Source organism: Cinclus cinclus, chromosome 3 (genome assembly GCF_963662255.1).
Source record: "Cinclus cinclus chromosome 3, bCinCin1.1, whole genome shotgun sequence".
Taxonomy (NCBI): domain Eukaryota; kingdom Metazoa; phylum Chordata; class Aves; order Passeriformes; family Cinclidae; genus Cinclus; species Cinclus cinclus.
In genome coordinates this window covers 71,313,108-71,339,050 of record NC_085048.1, presented here as the reverse complement: position 1 = coordinate 71,339,050, position 25,943 = coordinate 71,313,108, and the positions used below count along the sequence as shown (strand labels likewise).

Here is a 25,943-nt window from a genome sequence, read left to right as displayed (position 1 = left end):
CACTGCAGGTGAAAATCTATTAAAAAAAAAAAAAGGAAAGTAATCTTCACTGGAAATAATGCTCTATTACTTTTCATTGGTTTTTTTCAAAGCCTCTGACTTCTGCACACAAAACTTAGAGCTCTACCATGTGTGAGTAACTGGAGAATACACAGGCATTTCATGTAGTGCAGTCCAGTGGAGGAACAGATGTCAACTTAAAAGAATGGGTTTCAAGGAAACATCATTTGGAAACAAAACCAAACCAATTACTTATTTGGAGTTAGGCTCTTGGTGAGTAAATGTCAGAAACACAAAAATCTCCCTTTTCGAGTACCCATCGATGGTGGTGGTTGGCAAAAGTTATTAATAGATTGACAGGATTGAAGTGTATTGGGAGCACTAGCTAGTGTTTGTTGACTTGTTTCTGTTGGACAGACTTGGCAGCATTCTGGAAAAGCAGGTTTCCTTAACCAAACCATAATAAAGGCAAATTTGACCACCTGTCTGCTTAGAACTAATGAACATGAATTCTAAACTTTCTTGATCAGAATTTCTGTAAAGGGCAAAAGTAGGTTCACTTTGCAAGTAAGGATAAAGGAGGCTTGTAAGTTTTCATTGAAAGAATTGGGATGCTGTCCATTTGTGACACAGGTATTCCCAACATTCTATTCTTGAATACCTTCTTCTATCCCACTAGAAATAAGCACTGTTTGCTTCTTCTGTTTAAAAGTCTAGGAATTTAAGAAACCTCTACTACATTTTATTAAGGAGGAAATGAATCGTTATTAGCCTGGAAAATTAGCAGCCTGGAAAATATGCCTAACTTTATAACTTAATTGTGTTCTAATGTGATCTTCTGAGCCTGTAAGTTTTGTTATGTCTTTTTATTATTTCTTGAGAAAGGGGAATTATATTGGCACTTGACCAGACAGTCAAGTTCTTGGGTACTATAGAAAAGGAGGGGTTTTGTTTTCGGGATTAGACCAGAGGGAGTGGAGAAGGGGTGGTGGGGAGGGAAAAAACTGCCTGGGCAAACAAACCATGTACAGTTGTGTGGGTTTCCTTGTCCTCGTTTCTTCCTCTTGTGACTGACTTTATCCCCACCCCCTGGTGGCGGACAAAAGAGATTAATGGGAGATCACGGGAGGGTTCGGTGCAACGTGTCTTACACCTCCTATGAGTGTATGCGTGCCTGCAAATGTGCTTCCAAGGCTTCTTTCTCTGGGCGTGATGCAGATGACTAAGAAAGTAAGTGAGCTCAAGTCAAGTGCTCTCAAACAAGTTTAACAAACAAAACAGGGTTATATAACTGGGCTGGTATGTGATGACTTGGGGAACTGTAATTAAGAACCAAGTATGTGGAGAAATCTAATTATCATTTTCCATCCTCTTCTTTGTCATCTTAGACAGCTGGTCTAGCAATACCATTTGAACTCTTAAATGGGAACATTATTGTATTGCATCCCCAGTAATTTATCTATTAAGAATGACACTAAAGAAAGCAGAATGAGGAAAAAATAGCTAAGCAATGAAAAACCATTAATCTGAACCTCAATATTTGTGCTACTTTGTAATATGTTTTGAAGATATTAAAAATTCCCCTGCCTCTACCTAGGCCAAAAGTCAGAAGAGATTTAGTCTCATATAAATCTTCTGACATACTTGCCTGTCTTAGGTAAGCTTGGGTTTTTTGGTAGGGTTTGTTTTTTTGGGGTTTTTTTTGTTTTTTTTTGGTTTTTGGTTTTTTTTTTGTTTGTTTGGTTGGTTTTTTTTTTGGAAAGAAATTATGCTTCCCCTGCCCACCCCGGGACACTGGCCACCTTTTGGGAGCTTGTGTGAGGGACCTCTGTGAATCCTTTGCTAAAATAAGGACTTGTTACAGGAAATGAGCATTTGTACAGCAAAGGAAGAGACCAGAAAACCTAATTATTTCAGCCTTTAGGAATCTATTTTACCAATGTAACTTATGCCTACTGCATAGACTTGTTGCGCTTAGGCTGCATCTTTACTATCAATTAATACAGAGGCCTCGGACCATCTCCCTAACTGCTGGAGTTGGACAAAAGCGCTTGTGCCAGGCATCCTGTCTCTTCTGACAGCAGCTGCTGGTCCTTCTATCGTGTTAAGAAACACGTACGCCTTTTATTTAGGAGTGAGGAAAGGCAGGTTCTTGGGCACGGTGCTCCTTTGCCAGCTGAGTCAAGTCCTGTCCTGGCGCTCCTGGCCGTGGCAGCGTGGGAATACTACAGTTTACCTGCTGTGGAAAGAAGGGGAAGGGCTGTGGGAGACGAGCGCTACAGGCAGGAGCACTTGAGGGCCGAGTGGCCTGCTCGGCCCCACGCTGTCGACGGAACCGAGGCCGAAGCAAGCCCGGGAGACGGCGTCCCCGCTTCCCTGCCTGTGTCCGGCCCGAGGCGGCGGCAGAAAGGCCGGGGGGGAGGCGGGCAGGGGCTGCCGGGGGGCGGGCAGCGCGGGGCGGCGGCCGCCCGGTTTTATAGGGAGCGAGGGAGGCGGCGTCTGCGGGAGGGGAGCGGAGGAGGCGGTTCTCTTCCCGTTCCCATCCCCAATCCCGCCGTGCGAGTGCGGGGCTGGCGGAGGCGGCGGCGGGGTGGCCATGGCCTCCATGGCGGCGGCGATCGCCGCCTCCCGCACGGCGGTGATGAACGGGAACCGGCCCCTGGACGAGCGGGAGCGCAAGCGGTTCAGCTACTTCTCCTCGCTGAGCCCCATGGCGCGCAAGATCATGGCGGAGAAGGAGCGGATCCGCGAGCGCTACGGGCCCGAGTGGGAGCGGCTGCCGCCCCGCCAGCAGGACGAGATCATCGACAAGTGCCTGGTGGAGCCGCACGTCCAGGCCCGCTACGCCGCTCACCGCGGCACCACCCGCCCGCCCGCGCCGCCCGCCTCCTACCCCAGCCTGCGCCTCAACACCGGGCAGAAGGTGGTGCGCTTCGGAGACGAGGTACCGGGAGCTGCGGGGCGCGGGGGCAGGGGCGCTCCCCACGCCCGGCACCGCCGCACGGGAGGGGCGGGGCGGCGACCTCCCCCGGGCTGCGGTGCCGCCGGCTCTGGGCTGCCCGGGGCGGGGGGCGTTCGGCGGCAGAGTTGTCCCGGTGATGAGCTCGATTCCTCTCCCCGCTCCCCGGCTGTGCGGCAGGGCGGGATGTTCACCGCGCGAGAGGCGCCGGGTCGCACCGTAAAAGCAGGGAAGGCGCCGGCAGCGATAGCGCTCAAGTGGATTTTGCAGAAGGGAGACTTGGAGAAGAGGACGGTCGGTCTCAGTCCCCCCCCCCCCCCCCCCCCACCTCCCGACGGCGGGGCATGACCGTGGCTGGCGCTGGACATAGTCCCTTGCTGAAAATGGGCTGTAGGGAATGTTTACACTGAATTAAATCTCTTCCTTTTCGTTTCTAGTTTTAGACACGGTTAAAAATACAACACTGAAAACATTCCAGCTCTTGGCATGTTTGACACCTTAAAAAAATGCAGCATGTTCCATGTCACATGCCAGTAAAAACAAGGGTGTGGAAAGACAGATGGCAAAAAGTATGGATTTTGAACCTTCTGAGACCCATCTATCCAATGGTGAAGCGTGGCAGTCCTTCTGGAAATCCACAGTAAAAGACTACCTGGTCTAGAGCAGTGGGTCGTGTTACTGAGTGTGAGCCCTTGAAGAGGAAGATCTAACAATTCTTGACGAGACCTGACAGTAGTCTTCAGACACTGTGTCTCTTATTCAGTGTATTGATTCCCTTTGTTTTCTATTCTTTTACATTCTTATTCTGTTCTTTTATTCTTGTATGATTACAGAGCTGGTTTCTTTCCCTATGTCCGTATACCAACGTGAAGTGACCTATTGTTAATTAAATTGTGTGGCTTCTACCAGAAAAACGAAATAATCTGCTTCTGCATTTGTAATCATCAATCCAATTTAAAGAGAGTAGTGCTACTTTGAGGCTCCTCTCCAACATCCTTTGCATTTCTAAGAAGCATGTGGGGCACACTGATACTGGGCATCATGGTTCCAGACCGGCTTTGTGCCAGGACACCACTGCTTGTGTTCTCCCTGTCAGGGAGGTGTGATGCTCTGCTGCACACACATCCTATCTAAAGCTAGAGAGCATAGGATGTAGCTCAGTTTTGTCTAGTTTGTGATACACAAAATTCTGGATAAATATTTGATAGTAGTGGCCAAAAAGAGGTGTAGAAGGACATAAGGCAGCAAATTTGGTTGTGCAAACAACCTTTGAAAAGAAACTGAAATCTTAAGTTAGTTGTGAAAGAATTTAAAGAGTATGGAAAATAAATACATTCAGTTTTCCCAGCCTTGGAGAGCTCTGCTGTGCTTTCTGCTTTGAATTACGTGCATCTGGAAGGAAAAGCAAGCATGTTGTAAGCTGCTGTGCAGCGCTGTATGGAAATAATAATCTCCTAAAGCATCTAGAGAGTCCATCTGAAGTTGGGCAAATTGTTTTCTTTCCCTTCTTCTCCCCAAATACAGTTACAATATGCATAATGTTAGTGTTTCTGTAGCCATTAACCAAAGAAGGCATAGTTCCTCCAAATACTTGATACAAAGTGTTTAATTTTGGAAGCATCTGCCTCAACTGACTCCCTGTTTGACTTCTAAGCCCAAGTTAATGTAAATTGATTCTCTGAAGAAAAGAGATTCCATTCATTTTGGCATTCACCATTTCCATTTTAGTTCTTCCAACTGTAATATTGAGCCTTGGAGCCTTTCCTGGCTCTTCATCTGATAGCTTCCTCTCCCCTGGCTTCCTTGCTGGCATCCAACCTGATTGTTGGATGTTTGCCCTGGCTGACAAATTGTTCCTCCTTGTCTTGCTGTAGCACAGCCACTGCTGCCGGTCTCTTGCCAGTTTGGTTCAGCTTCCCGGGCTTGCAAGCACTTGGCCTGCGGAGCTCTGTTACCTCTGTGTTCTGGTCAGACAGCTCAGGGAGCTGTGCCCCTGCTGCCTCTGTGACCCTCTGCTGCTGCACGCACCGTGGTCACCCAGCCCTCACCCGTGACCATCAGACTGGTCCTGGCTGCTGTCCCTGGCTATTGGTGTGTGGTGTCCTAAGGCAAGGAAACGGAGAGTAGCCCACATGCCTCAGAATCACTTGTGGATGTTGCAGTGCTTTCAGTGAGAGTGTTTTGATCTGATGATGTTCTTGCTGATATACCTGCTCCAAAAGTTTCATGTTTCCAGCCACAGCTCATCTTCCCTGTTAACTGATGTTGAAATCTGTAGTGATATCCCTGGGCTTGCTTAAGCATGGATATTTGATCTCTTTCACCTCATGTTCTTTGGAGGACTTGGTAGAAAGCAAACCAAGGATGAATAGTGAGGATACTGATTTGCTGGTCCAAGCCTCTCACTGTTACAGTCCCATTTTCACACATACGACCATTATGATAAGATGGTCCAGAGGATGCATGTAGTGGTCTTGTATCTCTGGACAGATGCTTCTCTCTTTCTCGCCCCCACCATTTCCTGTATATCTCTTCTAACACCAAATTTATCTCCTGAACTCATAGCCCAGGACTGTAAGTTCTCAGACTATAAACATCTCTTCCATTTTAAAAACACCTTTGAGTACGTTGTCTGTGTGGGAAGGGTGTTACAGAAAATAGACGTGCAGTAACAGGACCATGGCATCCTGTAGCCATGATCTAGTCATTTTATAATGCTACAGCACTGCAGCACCATGTGTGACTCTTAGCAAATGCCTAGAGTCACTGCTCCTTCTCTTCCATCTTATCCTCATTGCAGCATCACCAGTCATGGAGTTGGTAGCAGAAGCCCTTCACTCACTGTGAACGCTGTTTCAAAGGGGGATTAGGCTAACAGGATCATTTCACACCCCAATAAAATAAGTTTTGTCCTGTTGGCTGAAGATCAACTCGCTATCATTGCACATGAGCCCAGCACAGGACACTCTTTGTTGCTTCACCATAATTTTTTGTGTCTAGACAGCCCAGGCTTCCTGACCTAGGGCTTTTGGATGCTGCAACAGAGCTTCCTCTTCCCAACCAGCCTCCAATTGCTGGCATCTCTCCATTTTTAACGTCTTCATTCTATTGCCCATTGCAGTAGAATGAAAGTTTACCAAGCAGAGAGAAATCTGGAAATATAATCTGAGATTGAGCATGAATGTAATACAGATGGATTATTTTTGGAATATGCCATAAACCATGAGGGGAATAGGTGGAAAACCAGCAGTATGTGAGAGGTTATCATCCTTTGTCTGCTGTGGTGGCCAACCTTTGATAATGCAGCTGATTTGGTGTCAGTTTTCTCTCTGGTACAGTGAAAGATAGTTTAGATACTCACTTTCCAGCAAGTTCTGACTGTTGTCTTAATACCATCCCTCTTTATCCATAAGCATGTGACATATGCATGGAGTCAAGGTCTGATTTTTCCTTTGTTTTTTAGTTATTTTTTTTTTTCCCTTTGAAGGCTATTCAGTATTTGAGCAGTAAAAGAGTTGGACATGAAATAACTAAACTTTTCATTGGAAAAAATTCCATTTGCTTTAGGAAGTGGCAAACATGCTATGTGGAGGAAAGACAGGTAAGAGAGTTTGGTTAGCTTCAGTAATTGTGTTTTAAGAGGGAAGCTTGACTTAGCTACCTTCAGGCAGAGATGCTATTTGTTTTGCTTAGCCTTAAGAACTCTGGCACCAAGCAAAGGATCCTTTTCCTCCCTACTTAAAATTGCTTTAAAGCAACAAATAATCAATATAGCAAAAACTTTTAAGCTTGGCCTGTTAGAGATTTGTGCTTTTTAAACACCCAAAAATGAAAGGCAGTTTTTGAGTGCAGTAAAACCTCAATAACCTGCAAGTCCTGTTCTAATATAACACTTCTGAGAAGCATTTATTGGTGGGTTTGTGTCTTGCCCAGCTATTGTCAGCCGTGCTGAACAATGCTCATGCCAGATACACAGGCATGCTTCTACCAGTGTCTTCCATTTTAAAATTCAGATGTTGTTTTGCAGCAAGTTGCCTACATATAGCAAATGCAATTTGTGATTCTTTTTTATATATTTTGCAGCTGTTTGTTGAATTCAAGTGTATGACCAGATTTTTCCCTCTCTTTCTCACTCATCTTTTCAGCTTTGAAATATGTTGCATGGGGACCCATTTCTTATAAACAGATTCTTTTTTTTTTTTAACCCTGGTGAACAAAAGTTTATTTATTTGCCTTCTTTCTGGAAGAAGGCATTGTTGTGTGCTGAAAACAAAAGCTGACCAGATATGGATTTTTTTCTAATGTATGTTGATGATAAATAGCCCTGAAGCCTTTTTCTCTAGAATTTCCAGTCATAATTCACTCTTGTTGTTATTATTGAAATTATTGGTACTTTTGCTCCCAGTTTCTTCAAGCATGTAAGAACTTTATTCTACAAAAAAAAAAACCCAACAAACCAAAAAAACAACCAAAAACAACCAAAAAAACCAAAACAAACAAAAAAACCAAAGTTACTTCTCATATATTTTTGGTGATAAACATGAATCAAGCAGTTTAGATAGAAAACACAGTTGAACAGTGTTCTATATTTTTACTTGGTGCTCTGCATGTTTTCTGTGTGAGGATACATGGAGTGGAGGCCACAAACTTCCTTCCCTTCCCTTCCCTGAAAACAGGCAGAACTTGTCAACGGTGTCCTTCATCCTAGCCCCAAGTACACTTCAAATAAACACAGACTTCAATTGCTTGAAGGTTTGTGTCCTCCAACCATGTCTTACCCTATTTTATTCTGTGCTATATCCCACAGAAGATATTTTGAATTTGGACAGAGCTCCTCAGAATTACTGGCTCTGAGGAATGCTGGGCTGTGCAGCCCAAGAAACAATGAGATATCCCTTTAAATAAATTAAAAAAAAAAAACCAAAACAAAAGTATGATCCTTTTCTTTTAGGAAGCTGCTGCCTAACAAGTGTCTACTACTGCCACCTTATATAATCTATGAAACTCTTGGATTCTATCTCTGACCAGAACTTTTGACAACTGTTACCAAAATTTATTCATTCTGGGACCTTTTTGCTTGCCTGTGCTGGGGGTTGAGGTTCCAAGTTGCAGTGCCAACAAAGGCAACAAGGATGGTTGAGAAGACATCAATTTCCGTGAAGTGGGAGGCTGACTTGCTCTGTCCTGCAGGGAATGATGTATCCTGCTGCATGACAGCCTCATGCCTTCACTCTGCCTTCCACATGCTGCTTTTTTATCCCTCTGTGGTCAGCTTTTTGTTGTCAGGGCTTGCTCACAGCAGTGATGTCATCACTGAGTTGAGGGTGTGAGATTGGGTAAAGAGGTGTCCCCTCCTGGTGCTGTCTTCTCTTGCCTCAAATACAGCAAAATAAAGAACTGGATGTCTTGGATCCAGGGCGAGGATGAGCTTGTCTCACTACCAAGTTTCAAACTGGTCCCCAGCTGGTTTGATTGTCCTGTAAATGGCAAGAAGACAGAGCTTCCTTTGAACTCTTTAGATAAAACCCACTGGCAGCTATGCCTACACATCTGGAGCTTTAAGGTGCTGTGACTGCACGTAGCAGCGTTACAGTGTTCTCTGGACTTCACTCCTGTCCTTTGCTGCTGTGGTTGAAGTCAAGCCCTGATTTATCCAGACCCCATGCAGACAGAAGTGTTGTAGTCCTGCCTTGTGTGTGAGACTCAATCCAGCGGTTAGGTTCTCCCATCTCTCTTCCCTTCTGGGCCATGATTCCTTTCTCATGCACGCTTCAGAAATGAAGTGCCAACTCCATTTCAGAGGCAATAGATATTGTCCTAGAAGGAGTTTGAAATAATTAGACACACCTGCTGTGAGGCATCACACACTGAGTGGTGTGGCAGTCCCATGCAGACAGCAGCACACCACAGTGCAAATGCTGATAGATACTAAAAAGAAGACTTTTGCTCCCTTTTATTCTTTAAATATTAAAACATCTGAGAATCTATTTCCTGGATTGAGAGAACCTGTATTGCATTTGTGTTCTTGGCAAAGATTTCCTGTACCAAATTTCCTTTTGGCCACAATATGGGATTGAGAAGAGCCCGGGCCTTTCCTCTTAGGTGAGCTCCACCAGGCCAGTTATTTTTAAGAGGATGGGATCACCCTCATGTATACCACAAATACCTTGCTGCTCGAAACCCTGTATTTCACAGATGAGTAATAGTTGGAGTATGACATGTTTTTTTGTTTAAGAGTTGGTTTTAGACACTTCTAATCATGATCTCATAGCTCTCAGCCATAAAAATCTGCCTACGGTGAAATAAGAGAGGGAAGTTCAGGAGAATGTTATCAGATGTCTGAGAAATGTATTCTTAGAAAGGCGGAGACCAGAAATAAGAAGAAAAAAGCAGCCACAGTGAAATTTGGGGTTCCTGTGTTGTGTTAAAACATGGTTGAGTTCTGTTACTCTCTGAAAATCCTGCGTGGTTGCTCCTGGCCTTTCCCTTTCCATTCAGTGTTCTCACTCCTGTTCCTTCCCTGGTGTGCTGCAGTGTCCACAAGCAGTGACCTGCTCAGTATGGAGGGTGCAGCTCTCTACCTCTACCTGTGGGACCATCCAATATACCAACAAGTCCCATCCACGACTAGGAATAAAATGCAACTATGTTGTAATTCTTCAACAAATGTGAACAACAATCATTTTTCAAATTATTTCCCACCCTTTCTTTTTTTCAGTGTGGGCTGCATGTATTTCTGGAGGGCGTGCCATGTATGAAGAGATTGTTTAAATTTCTCAGTTTGGGATTAATTTCAGAAATGCAGCTTCTTTAGAAGAATGGATTTCAGATTTTGTGCTGTGGGTGCCATGTGGCTCCTTCACCACCACTGAATATTTATTTCAGAGTGGCTGTCACTGACGTGGCACAATGAGATGATGTGTCCTGTTGGGGCTGGATCCAGCTGTGGCTTGGCCCTGTGGCCACACAGCTGATTCACTGCCCCAAGATTGCCTGGTTGTGCACGTGCTCTTTGGTCTGCCAAAGGGAGGAAATGGGATTACCAAATAAATGCCTAGTAGAAAACTGTAGATATAATATATTTTAAAGCTATTTGTGGAGAAACCATTTCAGGAGATTTAGACCAGGTTAAACATTCATATATTTTGTAGATTAAATTGGTATAGCATTGACAACTTTCTCCTCAGAGGACTTGTTTTCAGTCAGTCTTCAAATGTAATCGCTACCATCTTTAAGTAATGCTTTCACTTTTTAGTCAGTTCTGTAGCAGTGGTTGTTACAGTTCCAGCAGTGTAACATAATGTCATCTGTGTGATGCTTCTGAGAAGATGTAGCTGCTCTTCTGATTTTTAGTCATTCTTGAATTTTATTTCAGGACATAACTTGGCAAGATGAACACTCAGCTCCATTCTCCTGGGAAACGAAGGTAAATAAACAGCTTTTTTTTTTTTTAATAATGTATGTTTGTCATTTTATACTGTTCCTTCTGCATTTATTGTCTTCATTTTGATACTTGATAGATTAATGTCACCTTTATTCTATGCAAGCTGCAAATCAAACAGGGCTGGTATGTTTTGATTTACATCAGGTGAAACACACAATGTACTTCATGAGCTAATGTTCTGGCTTTGAATGCAGGTGTAAAATCAATTCATTGCAAATTATTTGATTTTTTGTTGCAAACTTTTTAATCAACTTTCCATGTTTAGTAAGACCCTTGTCTCAAATACTGTATGAACAAAGCTGCATTTCACTTTTGAAGTCAGGAGTAAAGTAGCTAGAATATGGTGTGAGAAATATGCAGGTGTCTTGTTACTTCACTGGATTCTTTCTGAAAGCCTGCCTAGTACTTCGTCTTTTTATTATGAACTGGAACGTTGTCTTAGGACAAATGTAGTGAAACTTGTTAACCTAGGGCCATAATAGAAGCATTCTATTGTTTCCTCTCCAAAAGGCTCTTTAAAAAAAAAAACACATGTTTTTCTGTGGTGGGTTGGTTTGGGGTTTCTTTTACACCTCACTTTGTCTCTGGTATTTTGTTAAAGCGTTATTTATGACGGGATTCTCATATGGCTGACACAGAGCCAGAATTCTCCATCTTTCTGAACCTGCAGTGTGAGGAAACACAGTTTTGCCATATGTGTGGTGGGAAATCAAGTTTAGTTCTTGTTGGAGAAATTTTGGGAGCAAAACCACAGCTCATTGTCTTTCTCAAATGGGTATGGCAGGCATGTCAATTTAATTACACATTTCAGACTTTGTGTTTTCTGCCCTTATCTGCCAGAGAAAGCTGCTACTGCCCTGTTCCCAATTCCTTTTTTTGGTTGGTTCTTTTTTTTTTTTGCCCTTGAACTATGTAGATAATCATGTACGACCTTATGAATATAATCTTAGCCTAATGCAGAGTAATTATTTGGAAATGCCAGTGAATACTAAATTAATCCAGTTGACCTGAGACTCAGCCCTCCCTGCTCAAGGTCACTGCCTGTGGCTGCACCCCATCTGTGCTCTGCAGAAGATGATTAACTTATAACTTGATGTGACTCTTGGGTCCTGGCAGCCTGCAGTGCTGCAGTTTAAGAGAAACCAATGCCAGTCTTCACTTGCCTTAAAACTCCGTTAAAAGCTGTGATAGTTCAGGAACCAGTGGAGGATTTCCTTCAGTGGAAGCCTGGTTGCTCAGGCAAGTCCTCCTGTATTTCAGGACCCTCAGAAGAAGCAGCCACTGGCTTTTAGTATAATACTGGAGAGGTTTTTAATGTGGAATTACTTGGGTGAAGCTGCCAAGAAAGGAAAAAATGCCAGAAAAGTGTTGACCTCATTGACAGTAAGGTGAAATAAATAATATGTTGTAGACAGCAGTGTTGTCTCTCTCTCACACCAGTCCAAACACAAAACCTCAGGTTTGGGAATGTGGCAGCTGTAATTGTATTTTTTAAGCTCTGTCTTGGTAAGATTTTGTAAGTTCTGAATACTTGAGTTTGCTAGAGATAGTGTTTCACGTAATGAACTGACTAGTGATCCATGGTGAGATGCATCTGCTACTTGAATGGATTTTCTCATTAACTGGTAGTCTTCTTTTCAATGTTTATATGTCTTCTGAGGTGTTTTTAAACCCAGTCTGTGGTTTATTGCTTGCTGATGAAGGGTATTTCTACTGTCCTCCTGATGTCTCAAAATGAGGGACCAAGTGGATAAATGCACCAGTTTCATCCTTTACTGAAATGAATCAAGGAGCACAGAATGATATGGAATCACTCGTGTGGTCACTGAAGAGAAGTGAGGGAGGAGAAAGTTATTTTAGAAGTAATTGTTGTGGCTGATCAAGCTGTGTTTCCCTCTTTCCCTTTTCCCTCCTTGCTGGCCAGAAATAAAAGCTGTGCCACAGATGTAGACTGAAAAGTTGCATGACCTTTTTCCTTTAGCAAAAGTCTAGAGAATCCATTCTGTCTGAATTTATGGGGTATGGGATGGTCGCTTCCTGTGGATTCTTCCTTTTGGTTTTTCCCCAGTGTCTCGTATTGTATCAATCTTTCAACCAAATCCTTCCACTGCTGAGTCTTCATTTTTGAAAGTTGAGATCTTGCTTTGTGCTTACTCTTTGATCTTCCCTAACCAGTACTTTTATGAGGTAACACTGGAAGGCAATTTTTAATGAGATACCAGCTGAGGAAAAAGTAGCCTTGCTCAAGTGGTCCCATGTGAGGAAACCTGAATGAGCTGTTCAAGAAGGTTGGCGTGTGTTGTAATGCATTGTTCCATGTCCTGTGGGCCAGACCTGTTCCTACTGTTATTAGGGGGCTGTCAGGCTCTTTCCATTCCCCAGGATAGGTTGTTCTTTCCACAGTACTCTTCTCCCTGATCTCCCTTTAATGCAGAGCTTGTTGTTTGGTTTGGGTTTTTAGCATGTTATTGCCTGAATGTGCAGGAATATGCTCTGACTTACCCAAGGAAGGGAACATAGCTTTTGGAGAGCAGAAGAAAGTAGAGATGTTAATCAGTAAAATCAATAGGCCTCATTTCTTTTTTTTTTTAACACTGAGACACAGAAAAATAAAGCAGCAAAATTACTATTTTTCTGTAAGTAACATGAGGGGTACTGAGAACGTAGTAGAAGAAAGGGGAGGGCATGTATTCTCCCAGGTTGAAGGCTCTCAGCTGTACCAGTGATGCCAATGGGGATTCTAGTTGATAAGGTATGAACAAATTTTTCTCACTGTAGCTAGTGCCATGGATTCCCTACTTCCATGGCAGTCAAACTTACCCATAGAACAGTGTACTGAATTGCTGTCATTTTGTGCAGAACATTGTCGAAGGGCTTGATGACTTCACTCGTGTCACAAGTAAACTTTCTGTATTCTCATTTTAAACACAAATGTAAGATATGGCTGCAGTCGTTCATATCACAGCAAACACTTGCATGAATATCTCCACTATTTTAGGTGTTTCTTGTCTCACCTTTTAATTTTTAAATCCTCAAACAACGCAAACGAAGTAGAAATACAATGTAAACTGCCGAGTTAGCTGTTAGACAGCATTTAAAATAATATTTTTAGTAGAGAGTGGTAACACTTCTCAGAAGGAAAGCTTGTGAAGTGGTGAGTTCTCTTGGCACTGCAAATGGGCTGATTTTAAAACTAAAGAATGAATTGGAGGGAGTGATTTGGTTCATGGGTGGAGCCCTCATGGACATGTCTTGAAATGTGGGTTACATTTATAACTGGAGCTCTAGCCAGGTTTATGAATTCAGGGCATTCTATTCATGGCTTCAGGTTTACATGAGATGAAAGATGACATTTTTGGCTGAGCTTAGTCTTTGAGGTTTCTTAGTTTGTTTGAAGTGAAAATTCAGTGAAATTCAGCACAGACCTCAAGATATAAATGGAAAGCAAGAACAAGAATCATGCCTGAACTTGGAAGTAAAAGTGAACTTCGTGGGTTTTGTGGTTTTACATTTTGGGGGGGGGGAGGGGGAAATTAATTAATTTAGTAATGGGTAGAAAATATTTCAGTTTGCCACCTCAGTTAATGCACAGAATGCACTGAGCAGCATGGGAATAAATTGCAATTTACTTCTAATTCATTAGCAAAAGTAAGTTTTATTCCAAATGCTTTGAATTGACACATGCATATCTAAAGAAGCCTCTGAGGTGTGTTTGAAACAAACAAACAAAGCAAAATGAGGAAGTGACAAGCTTTGATCCCTTCAATAATTTGGTTGCTGCCTCCATGTCTGAATTCCCTAATTATATTGCTACAGAAGTGATCTAATCCCAGCAATGATTTAGGAAGAAAACAACTATGTTCCACTTGTAATAAACGTGCTTTACCAACTCTTTATGTAAAATTGAGGCAGTCTTCAGTATCCTTCTTTGTATAAGCCCTAGTGGGTGTTTTGTTTTAAATAGGAGAGCAGTGGCAGAAGAGATTTTTTTTTCCTTCCTTCCTTAGCAGCATGATATTATAATTGTTTGTTACAAACTATAATTTGGTGTGATTATTTTTACCAAGCTGGCATAAATGGCAGCGCTTCCTTGGAAGGAGAGTGATCCCGAAGCTTTTTGAGATTAGCCTTCCTTCTTTGATTTAGACTACATATGTTTAAAACACAGTGCTGTAAAACTTCTGTTGACTACTAGTTCTCAAGCAAAAAAGCCCCACCAAACCCAACTCGTGGTAGTAGAAGCTGTGTTGAAGGTTTATTTTATTCTGTATGCCAAGCGTAAGGATTCAGTTATACCTGCATCAGTCTTTGTTGTTTTTGAGCATAAAACCAGGCACTGTCAGTACAAGCTTGCTCAAGCGAGCCGGTAACAGTGGCAGACTGGACTGAGTTCATATCAGCAGAGTACAGAATGGAATTTCCTCCAAAAGTCCATACTGTATAACTTTGGCATTGTCTTTTTGTATGGACTAAAATTACTTAGATTGGTTTTGAGTGCTTTGCTCTATTTTTTGCCCTTGCAATTTGCCTCTGCTGACCTAAGGATTTCTTTCTGACTCTGAAAGGATCCTGAAAACACCCACGGTGTACACAGGAAACAAAGCAAAAACTGTAGCTACTTTGGGCCCTATATTTATTTTAGTTTTGTCCATTCAGCAAAGCAGTCATCTTCTAAATCTTTTAAAGTTGGCTTTCTTACCTCTGCATTTATCAGGCTGTGCTTAAAATGAGTTGCTTTTGACAGTGTTTCTGTAGTCTTTGTCTCAACAATTTGAATTTTTCAGCCTGCCAAGGAAAACAATTTGTTTTGGCTGTATTTGCGTGACTGCTTAGTAAAATACTACACATTCCTGATGAGTGAATAAGATACTTTAAAAGTCCCTGGGTTCTTTGTGGTCATCTTGTTTTTAATATGTACTTATGAAGCGAGACCTAACTTCATACAGTATTATTAAATTATGACATTTTCAGTGTCTGGTGCCCCTCTTTCAGCATACATTGTTTCTCATGAATATATACAGCCAGTCTTACAATTTAGTGGATTATTGCTGCCTTTAGACTGAAGTTTGGTCTAAATTTTTTAATCTAGTAAACAACATTCCTAAATACCTTCATATGGCCTTTTTAAGGAAAGACAGATATGCAACCTCCTAAAACCTGCAATTTATAATATTATTTATATTTCTGATACAGAAAAATGATCAAGACAGGACATCCTTTATTTAAACCCTTGCAGTGGTTTGGGTCCAGAGGGATAAGACTAAAAGGTACACAGACTTCTAGGTTTTCTTTACCTCAAAATACTTCTTTGTGCATGCTTTCACATGCACTCTCTCCCCACTCTCTCTTAATGTGTTGAGAAAGACTTGCTCAGGCAATATCTTGAAAATACTACTGCTGTTAATAGCTTTTATTTGAATTCCAGTAATTTCTAGAAATTACAGTTGGGACTGTACTACTCTGTCTGTAAACTCTTGAGACTTTCTGGGCTGAACAATTCCCAGAAATACCATTTGGACAGTTGGTAGGAAAAAGTAAAATATTTTTATTTTTTTCATCAGATGAGGAATTATGTGTACAGAAACTGCAGCTCATGTAAAGTAATACAAAATCAATGAAAGCAGGGGGGAACTGAAACCCTCTCTCTAGAATCCCAAACTGTGCCTGAAAGACAAGTCACTTTTCACCATGGAATCACAACCCACTGTTCAGTGTTTGCCTCCCAGGGTGGCAGCTGGTAGAGTGCCACTAGTGCAGTTCTGCTTCTGAGTGGGGCATGGGCAGGTGTAGCTCACAGCAGCTCTGCCCCAGGCTGGGGAAGGCAAACCTTTACAGGTGAGCTGCTACTCTCAGCGGGGGGTTTGGCTGGGGCCAGGAGAGATGTGCAGCAAGATATTCTCATGGCTGGCAAACCTAAAGGAAAAGGATACTTTTTGGGGGGGAGGTTGCTGTCTTTTAAATATCATTTCTTTCCTTCTCCTGCTGACGCAACCAATTGCCAATTTGCAATCTGATGTAAGAAACTGAGAGCAGAACTCTAATTAAAATCACATTTGTAGAGTCTAGTGACTCATTAGAGTGTACAGTACTACTCATTACTTAGAAGTCAGCATAGGGTGTTTCACACATGGGCCTTTTCCATTTCTGTGAAATTATCTTCCTACTTAGGCTGCTGCTCTGTTGTTTGGTTTGTTTTTTCCTTGCGGGGGAGAGTGTTTTGTTGCCAATTTTTTTACTGAAAAGATATTGCCTATTAATAATTTTCTTTCGTCAGCTACATTTATTAGGGGTTTAGATGTGTTAAATAACCTCAGAAGTCAAATAGAAGCATTCTATATTTCAGGGAAAACAGAGTATCTTGTGACTGGTCCACAGAAGCTCTTGGTTTCTGGAATTAAATGCCAGAAGCAGAATTATCCGTGTGACCTCTCAGAGCTGTATTTCCATCATGCTGAGACATACTGCTTTCAGAACCTGTCGGGGTAGTCTTGTCTTCTTTGCCTTCCTTGTGGGAGAATGAAAACTCCTGAAGTATTTTCTTTTGGATTATTTCGTATCAGGCTATGGACTGCTTGAACTCCAAAGCATACCGTGAGAGAGATATGCAATCTCAAATGTCAGGTGGTCCTGTCTTCTGAAATGGGTACACCTCGTGGTCTCTGCACAAAAGGGCAAAGAGGACATCCTCTCCAGAATATGCATCCACAAGCAGGTTGGAAAGGTACAGCTGCCTGAAGTGCTGCTGCAGTGCCACCCTCTTCTCTATGCTAGGAGCAATGTGCCATTTCCAAACCACATCTCTGAGTTGGTGTTTTGTCCCATGAAAAAGAACATAAAATATCACCTCAGCCAGTGGCTTTAGCTCCACAGCCTAAGAACTTCTCAGAAGGGCTGGCTTTGCTGTATAGCTGTTGAAATGCAGACCCATCTTGTTGGTTTACTTTTTCTAATTTTTGTTTTAACAGACCCATACTTCCCTTCCAGTGGTGTTTTTCCTGGATTTTATTTCCAACTCTGTCCTGGTGGACCTGGGGGCTGTGATGGTCACTCTGCACCCCGGGCACTGATCCTCCCTCTCCCTTGGGCTGAGGGGTGAAGGAATCATTCTACTGGAAGTGACTGCTGCTGTGGTGGCCTTTAGCTACTGTCATCCCCACTGTGAGCCCCAGGACAGGCTATTTAGAAGACAGCAGACTGCTGCAGGACAAAAAGTAGCACTATTTTAATTCCTACATGACTGAAGTCTTCCAAGATAGACTTCTTTTTTTTTTTTTCTCACCTGTCTTTGATTTTTAGAATCTGTCTTTTGTTTTTTCTCTTGGCTACTGGGGAATTGCAGGTCTATTTTATATTGTGCTGTGGGGTTTTTTTTTAAGCTGGGATTTTATCAGTTCTAAAGTCTTAAAGCATCTTAACTTCAGGGTGGTAAATCACTATTCAGTAGTACTGCCAAATGAGCTTAGGGAAATAAATCCTTGTATTTTAATATAGGGAATGGCAGTCACTGTAAATAATCCTCAACACCATTACATCTATGGTTTGCTTATGCAAAAGTTATTTACGGATAAATGTCCTGCTCTTAATTTTACGTCATGACTTGTTTAAGAAAACATAAATCAGAGCACTCAGGTTTTTCCTCAAAGTTTTTTGCAGGCAGGGTGGGATGTTGAGTTGTTTGGCAAGACTTGCATGTATCCTTGCACTCACCTTATTCTAGCTGAGCTATAATTACTTGCAGCTTGTTTATATTCTGCATCTTTTGATAGCACAGTGTATTCATCACGAAAACATGAAACTTGGTGCTTTCTTGCCTACAGCCTTGAAAAAATGATGCATCTAATTCTTTAGAAAGGTCAGATCTAAGTCCGTGAATCAAATTATGTGTAGTCAGCTGCTGACTGTTTAAAAAAAATTGTTTTATAAATAATCAGTTGCTGGGTTAACAGTTGTTCTTTGATGAAAAGTTTATGAATATTAACAACTAGGCGTGTGAGTCCTGCTAGTTCTAGAGTCCCTTTGAACTTAACATGCACAATAATGTAGAACTCAAGATCAAACACTTCAGTGAAAATTACATGCAACTAGGACCCATTTTAGACTGAAACCCATAGATCCTATTGCAGTTTTATTCAGGAAAGGCTGGGCAATGAAATAGTATGGTGAAAAAATGTCACAAATTTGTAATGAACTTCCGAAGTAACTTTTAACCATTTGTAACAAAAGCTACAAGTCCTATGAGTATTTTTCATACCCAGTCATGGTGACAACAGCATAGCTTTAACAGTAAAAGCTTTTTTTTTTTCCTTGCATTTTTTATTCCTTCTTACAAACACAAGTCTGTGTATTAGGTTGTTCTTTCCTGGCACGTATCCTTGAGTGTTTATCGGGGGTAGTAAGGCTTAACTTTTATTAGCCTGAAGAATGTCTAGCTAGTTGAGAATCATTTTACTGAAATGGTGGTAAGGAAAATGAACATTTTGAACTACTGTTCACTTTTCTGTGACTTGTAAGATTTTTTTTCATGCATTAACTGAGATCACTTACTTCCTTGGTCCAGTGTTACGTCTCAGAAATGGGTACAGCTATCTCTGTACTGCAAGTGAAAACAAACCAGGGCTCTGGAATAGGTGAAGAACTGGTCCTTCTGGAGTTATTTCTCTTTCTTCAGAGGGGCATTAGAATTATAAAACTACTTGCCTGTGCATACCTGTTACACCTAATCCTTTATCTTGGAAGTAGATGGACCTGTAGCCAACTATTTCAAAGACTGTAATGGAAGATTGCCTTTTGAGCTACACTCTGAAGCTTTTTTTTCTTAAAATTTTAATGTAAAACATCTCTGACTTCAAAAATGCTTCTGCAGCTGTTGTAATATTTTAGTGCTGCTATTCTGATGTTTCGGTGCTGTGCATGCTGTGCACTGCTGCCTTAGATGGCACTGAGTAACTCCAGTACAATTGCTCTCTCTGTCTCCTCTGCTGCAGGTCTGGGACTTTTATGTTTGCTTGCAGTTCAGACTTTAAAAATCATTATTTTTTTATGAAACTACAAAGATAAACATTTATGAAGAAATGAAGTTAGCTTTGTTGTGGTATCTGTTGCCTGAGAGCTGTCTCACGGTGGGCTAAGGTGTTATCTGTACACACTAGAGTCAGAAAGTCAAAACTGTATCCATGTGAAGGGCTTTGAAATGCTGTTTTTCTGTCCCTGAACAGAGTCAGATGGAGTTCAGCGTTGCATCTCTGTCCATACAAGAGCAAGGTGGTGCCCAGCTGCAGAACGAGCAGAGGCAGCCTGTTAAAGCAACACCTGGTGTCCAAGTCCCTAAATCTTCTCAGGCCAATAAGACCCCTGGCTCTGAGGGGTTGATAGCATCCAGAAAGGAAGAGGAGTCATCTTTCTGGAAGATAAACGCAGAGCGCTCCAAGTTTGAAGGAGACAAGTCTGAGTTCCAGTCCCTGACTCCCAGCCAGATCAAGTCTATGGAGAAAGGAGAGAAGCCCCTTCCCTCTTTTTACAGACCAGAGTCTGCTCCAAAGGAGGTGACCAAAGCTGAGAAGCCCAGCATAATTAAGCCAGAGAAGTCTGTTGCCCCCAGCCTACCCTCTGTGTCTCTTGAGTGGGAGAAGCCTCGACCTACTCAACTCCCTACTAGTTCTCTAGATGACTTCTTTCTTCCTGATCCACCACAGGATCTGGCATCTTCTAGGACAAACAAGGAAGATACTGATGGTACTATACTTACAGACTCACCAATGCCTGGACAGGTGAGTACTGCTGTAACCCACTGTCCTTGTGTTTAAAAACTGTAGAGCACATTAAAACCTGGCAGGGCCACTCTGGAAGATTAGGGACTCCAAAAGGCACTAAGCCATAGGTCAGCTTGATGACTTTTTGTCTTTCAAATGTGAAGAAGTCTATTTAACCTGTTGTTTAACAGTCTAATTAAGTGCTTTTTAACACATAGGATAAATGCACAATTTAACACCAGAAATGCTGACAAGGCACCAAGTAGCTAATTGGCAGCAAGCTACCTAGCTGTTGTTGTAGCACATAAAAAAGGTTGTAGGGTTTGGGGGTTTTATTTGAAAAAACAAAATGCTTAATGGAAAGAATAAGCTTTTTAACTTGAAAAGTAGGTGAACTAGGGTCTTGGATACTTTACTGATATTACTACTTTACACACAGCATAGTGGTGAATGGTGAACTAGTTCTCAGCTGTTCCAAGCAGTAGCCTGACAGCCACTTCCCAGTGCTTTGTCCCAGGCAGCTGTGCTGCTTTCAAATGTGTTTTCTCTTAAAGTCCAAAATAGAAATAGAATGAGCTTCCAGAATTAGCCTTCTCAGTGTTTTTTTAAATGAAAAAACCCAAACAACCCAACAAAAAATAACCTTAAGCAGCTCAATAGCCAATTGAAGCTATTTTAAAAAGCAGATGCTGATCTGTGAGAAAAGAAAAGAAACAGCAGGATATGATACAGTGAAGGAAAAAAAAGAAAGAGATCAAAAGCTTGAAAACTGTGAAGTAGAGGAGTGGTACTTCAAGCAGAGCTGTGCAGTTCTGTTTGAAATCTGTGGCATCACTCTGGCAGTATCCTGACACATCACTGTACACCTTCAGCACTTCACACAGCTTTTTCTCTGCTTTCCCAACTGTCATTATTTGAATTCCAAACAAGATGATGTAAAGTCAGAAAGATGCAGGGTGAGGTAACTGGTTGCAAGAGAAGTAAGTGGCAGCACTTAGGAGAGAGCAATACCTAAGGCACTCCAGTATTTGAAGCCCTATATTTAGTCTCATTTTCTGAAGCTGAGGGATAATGCTTCCTGACCTATCTAGCTACAATTTGTGAACATGGTAGTCCTTTAATTTTAGTTGAAGGCTTTATCATGTTTTCTTGCAAATTAACAGTTTCAATTCCTTTGTGAATGTTTTCAAGATAACTGAAATAGTTTGAGAAGCCTGTTTTTTCTCTCCATGGAGAAACAATCCTTCCATGTGAAAATGGGAACAGAGAAGAACTTCATGTATGATAAGAATTTTCTTCCTTTCCTCTTTTCTGGATTATCTTCCCTGTTCTGGGAAGCCATGCTCTAGGAAGAGAATCCAGAGACTCAGCTGTGCCTCTTGAATACTCTTCCTAAACACTAAAATCACCTTAAATATCATGGCTAACACTGCAGCAGTGAGTATGTTCTGGATAGCTTAGTAAATAACTTGTCATCAAAGTTTAATCTGTGAAGTTTTCTGGAAACAACTGGCTCTAATTGCAACAGACAGTCATCTGTTGGATTAATGATTCTTGCCTTCTTTGTTTCATTCTCTGCAATTCCCACTGTAGTCTAAAAAATTGATCTTCATGAATTTTCTCTATGAGGAAAAAAAAATTACCTGCAGACCACAAGAATAATTTTATCTGGAATTGCTTTTTTGGGCATTGTATTTTTCCATGTCATGTCTAGCATTCTGTGGTGTAGGTACTTACGTATTCTAGAGTATGGTGAAGACCTTGAAATATTGTCAGACAAACATTTTAAACTTTATTTTTTAGATGTCAAATATTGATTTTATATAATTAACTATGTCTTATTTCCTTTTTTTTTTTTTTTTTACTTTGCAGACTAGTACAAGCAATGTTATCTTGAAGACTGGCTTTGATTTTCTAGACAACTGGTAAAAGATACTACAAAACAGATCAAACCAATCTTGGGGAACCAGTGGAATTCCTTTCTCCTTGTATGTTAATTTACTAGCATTTGTGTCTTTTTCTAGAAGTAACTTTCAAACTCTTAAATGTTGCCTTTGTATAAACTTTTGTAATACCATATGCATTTTTGTTTTTTTAAACAGTGATAGCAGTGTGGTTTCATTTGGATATTTTTTTAATATCTGTTAAAATTTTTAGTAGCTACTGTATTGAGAGGATGGGAGAAGTTACTGTACACATGTTAAAGAAATGCAGATGAGAGTCTCTGTATCCTAGAAATTGAACCTACAGGACCAGAATGCTTTCTTCAGTGGAAACCTTGCTAGCATTGCTTGTAAGAAATAGTGTTGCACATGTAGTGGTTCCAAGTAAGAAAACCATTCCATACTTCAGATAGCTAGCAAAAAAACAGTATGAAAAGCAAGCATCCAGAATTGCATTGATTTGTATATCTAGTTTCGTTTGAAAGTATCTTTTGTACCACTTACTGAAGACACTTTTCTTCTGAAGAAGGCAAAGGCATTGCCAAAATGTTGGATCCAAAAAAGCACTGTGTTTGTACCCTACAAATCTGCTAAAATAACTCTAAGAGTGTTAGAACCATGACCTGGGGAAATGGTGTTTCTGGTCTTTGAATTGAAGACTTGGGGGTGGGTAGAAGGGAATGGGACCACACCTAATGAATTGGAGAAATTCTTCAGGAAACACAGTTTCACTGCCTCCTTACTAGAGCAGTAACTCTTCGTAATACTGGTGCTGGAACTACAGCGCTGAGAATTTCTGGAGTGTAGATTACCTTTGTGTCAGTAAACCACTATGTTTATGGAAGGTCACAGCAGTGTGAGGCTTTTTTGTTTTTTAAGCAGCTTATCGTCTCAAGGACTCATCAACTTTGGTGCTTCTTCCTCCTTGTGGGTTCATCCTCTTTAGTGTTCAACATCTGGGTTACATTTATTCCTAAGGTGCAGAGAGGCATCTCAAGGTGGCCCTTGGCAGTGTTGCCTCCAGTTCTGCTTTTGAATGATCTTTGGTGTTTAAAATGTAGAGAACAAGAGTAGCTGTTGTTTGGATCTGTTGTCTCTGAAAATGCAGCATGATTTACACACTGACTCTCACTGTGTTTACCTCACCTTGAAGCCTTAATTCCCCTACGCACAGCCAGTGACTGGTCTGCTCCAATGCCAAAGGTTTGACTTTTCCCTTTACCTCAGCAATAGTCCCATAGCATTTGTTTGGGGTAGAAGGCAAAACACAGGGCTCTAATGGGTCCCAGCCAAGGCTGTAAGAAGGTCACCATCTCCTAAGCCATAGTTGTGCTAGGCTTCTCATGGATTAGCACTTGACATTTGGTTCAGTGCCAGGGGCAGTTCAATGTGCAGAATTGGATGCGGCAGGATTTTTTCTGCTTGTTACAGGAAAAGTTTGCAATGTCCTGGAAGAATCCTTGCCTCTAATTGGTGTGCTGCTTGCTCTGAACAAGCAGAGTATGCTGATAGAGCATTAAAATTCACTTGTTGGACAAGGAAAATGCTGTAAGCATATCCCCCCATTTTCTTTCTCTGACACCCCACCAAAAAAACCCCAAACACCAAGGCCAAAACCTCCACTTTTTCTTGTGTTTTCTTAAGAGGTCCCTAAGCTAAATGGTAGGATTGCCACAGAGTAGAAGTCATTGCATAGCATACTCTTATTTATAGGCTTGAGAAAGCTTCTTTACATTCTTCCTGAGATGTGCAAACTCCTGTAGTTCGTGGTTATCATTGCTTCATTCAGTAGTTCAGAAAACATTTGTTACCATCCTGGACTTTACCACTGTTTTCTTCTTTGGTAGCATTTGCTACAAGCATCCAGAATTTAATACAGCTAGAACAACTTAAACACAAATTCTTTAGGTGTATGATTAATGTAGACTTGCACCTTCCTTTTAAAGCTAACAAATGTTAATCTTGGGGCTTACAGTTACCAGTGAATCTGATTTTCTGTACATTCAGCTGCTGAACAGTAGTAAATCCAAAATGAAGATGCACATTCTAATCTTATTCAGATTTGGGGAGATCTGAAAACAAAGTCTGCTACTGTCAAGGAGCGTTACTTTAAATCTCTGGTAATACCTTAAAAGCTTCTTAGGGAAGAACCTGGGCTGCCTGTCTCTTCCATCGGTTAACTCGACCCTAATACACATTGGGACCAGCTGGTAGAACATGCTGCAGAACTTTTTACTTATCCTGGTAGGTTTTTCCTGTGCTTTGACAAGAGTTGATGCTCCTTCTTTCTTGAATATGTTTTTACTAAACATTCTTACAAAAATGAAATTGTATTTGGTCACATTTTATATTAACAATGTTTTAATAAAGTCACTTTAAATAGAACAGTTAAGGTTTTTGTGCTGCTTTGTATGTTGTCCTTAATATTTTGCTTTCCTTGGTACCATTGGAGTTGTTTGGGGCATCTTGAATCTGCCTGAGAGACAGCCAAGATATGATTTGATCCAGAATTTAGAAACCAATTTTTTCAGATGGGGAAAAAAAAAATCAACATGCTTCAGCTGTTTTTCAAGCCTATAAGGGAAGCTGTTTGGGGAAGTGTCCTTGCTTTATCATTTCATCTGACAATTGGGCACAGGATGAGATTTGGGAAAGACTAAAATCTATTTGTACTTCATTGTAATAGACTTAACCTTAACACACACTCTCCCACCAGTATCTCCAGGTAATCCAAAGCAGTATCTGGATCATTATTGCAGAAGTAATTTGACAACTGCCTATTGTGGTTTAGCCCCAGCTGTCAATTGAAAACCACACAGCTGTTCCTTAGTTTCACCCAAGCAGGATGGGAGAGAGAATGGGTCACGTGTGGGCTTTAAAAGCCTCTCACAAAAAGGAAGGTGCTACCTGAGGCCACTGGGTAGTCTCACTGCCTTGCCTTTTGTCATATGCAGCAAGTTTCCAAAGTGTAAGAGAATCAAATGTGCAGCTACAAGGATAGTTTTTCTTCTGCATGCTGTCATCCACCTCTTCCAGAAATGTATTTGGAAAAACAATTTGGTTTATACTTGAGCTGGATTTCCAACAGCTAAAACGGCATTTGAAGAAGAATTTGGTTTGGAAAGACTCCACAGCCAAGTAAGGGTGGTTTTCTGACTATATTTAGGATCTGGCCTACACATAACTTGCTTCAATCTTGTCTAAGCTCCCTCTCAGCTTTTAAAAGTTATCTTTACTGGAGGCAAATCCACAGCATCTGGGCACTGTTTCAGCTCGAGGAGCCAGCAGGTCTAATGTTTGAGTGAAGACTTGTAAGGGCAGAGTAGAAAAGATGCTGTGTCTGAAGAATAGTGATTGATTGATTGATTGATTGATTGATTGATTGATTGATTTAGTGGTGACTTTAGTGGTGTTTGCTGAGGTTGGGACGGCCTTTGAGGTCATGGCTGTGGGTGCTGGTGCAGCAACCCAGCAGGAAGAGTCCTGCTTATCACTCAGCAACAGCAGCCCCCAAAGAGCTTGCAAGTCATGTCCCTGGAATACAAACCCGAATTTGTAGGCATTATTTACAGACAGATCCCTGGGCTTTGCTGTCCAAGTTTGCCCATCACCCACTGAATCAGTATGTTACTGTATCTTACTCTGAGATCAAAACCATAATGTGGTTACCAGAGAGAGGACCTGAGGGAATGGCCTGAAGATTTGTCAGGGGAGGTTTAGGTTGGATATTAGGAAAAGGTTTTTCACCCAGAGTGTGGCGGGGCACATGGCTATGAAACTTGGACCTTATGCATGATCAAGATACAGGGCTAAATGCCCTTGGCAAGTCAGAATTTGACTGGGATGTG

The 25,943-nt window shown here is 41.6% G+C and overlaps 1 protein-coding gene across 1 annotated transcript; it reads left to right on the top strand.

The window, feature by feature from the left end:
• Positions 1-1,212: 1,212 nt before the first annotated feature.
• C3H1orf198 (chromosome 3 C1orf198 homolog) lies at positions 1,213-24,470 on the top strand. Its single transcript, XM_062490188.1, has 4 exons — positions 1,213-2,944; positions 10,335-10,385; positions 19,619-20,170; positions 22,025-24,470. The coding sequence occupies exons 1-4, from the start codon at positions 2,597-2,599 to the stop codon at positions 22,079-22,081; spliced, it is 1,008 nt and encodes a 335-aa protein (XP_062346172.1). The 5' UTR covers positions 1,213-2,596; the 3' UTR covers positions 22,082-24,470.
• The last annotated feature ends 1,473 nt before the right edge of the window (positions 24,471-25,943 follow it).

Excerpts from the sequence above, each read along its gene's own strand:
- C3H1orf198 (XM_062490188.1), top strand. The coding sequence starts at position 2,597 with ATGGCCTCCATGGCGGCGGCGATCGCCGCCTCCCGCACGGCGGTGATG. Across the intron at positions 2,945-10,334 it reads TGGTGCGCTTCGGAGACGAG|GACATAACTTGGCAAGATGA; the intron begins GTACCGGGAGCT and ends ATTTTATTTCAG. Across the intron at positions 10,386-19,618 it reads CATTCTCCTGGGAAACGAAG|AGTCAGATGGAGTTCAGCGT; the intron begins GTAAATAAACAG and ends GTCCCTGAACAG.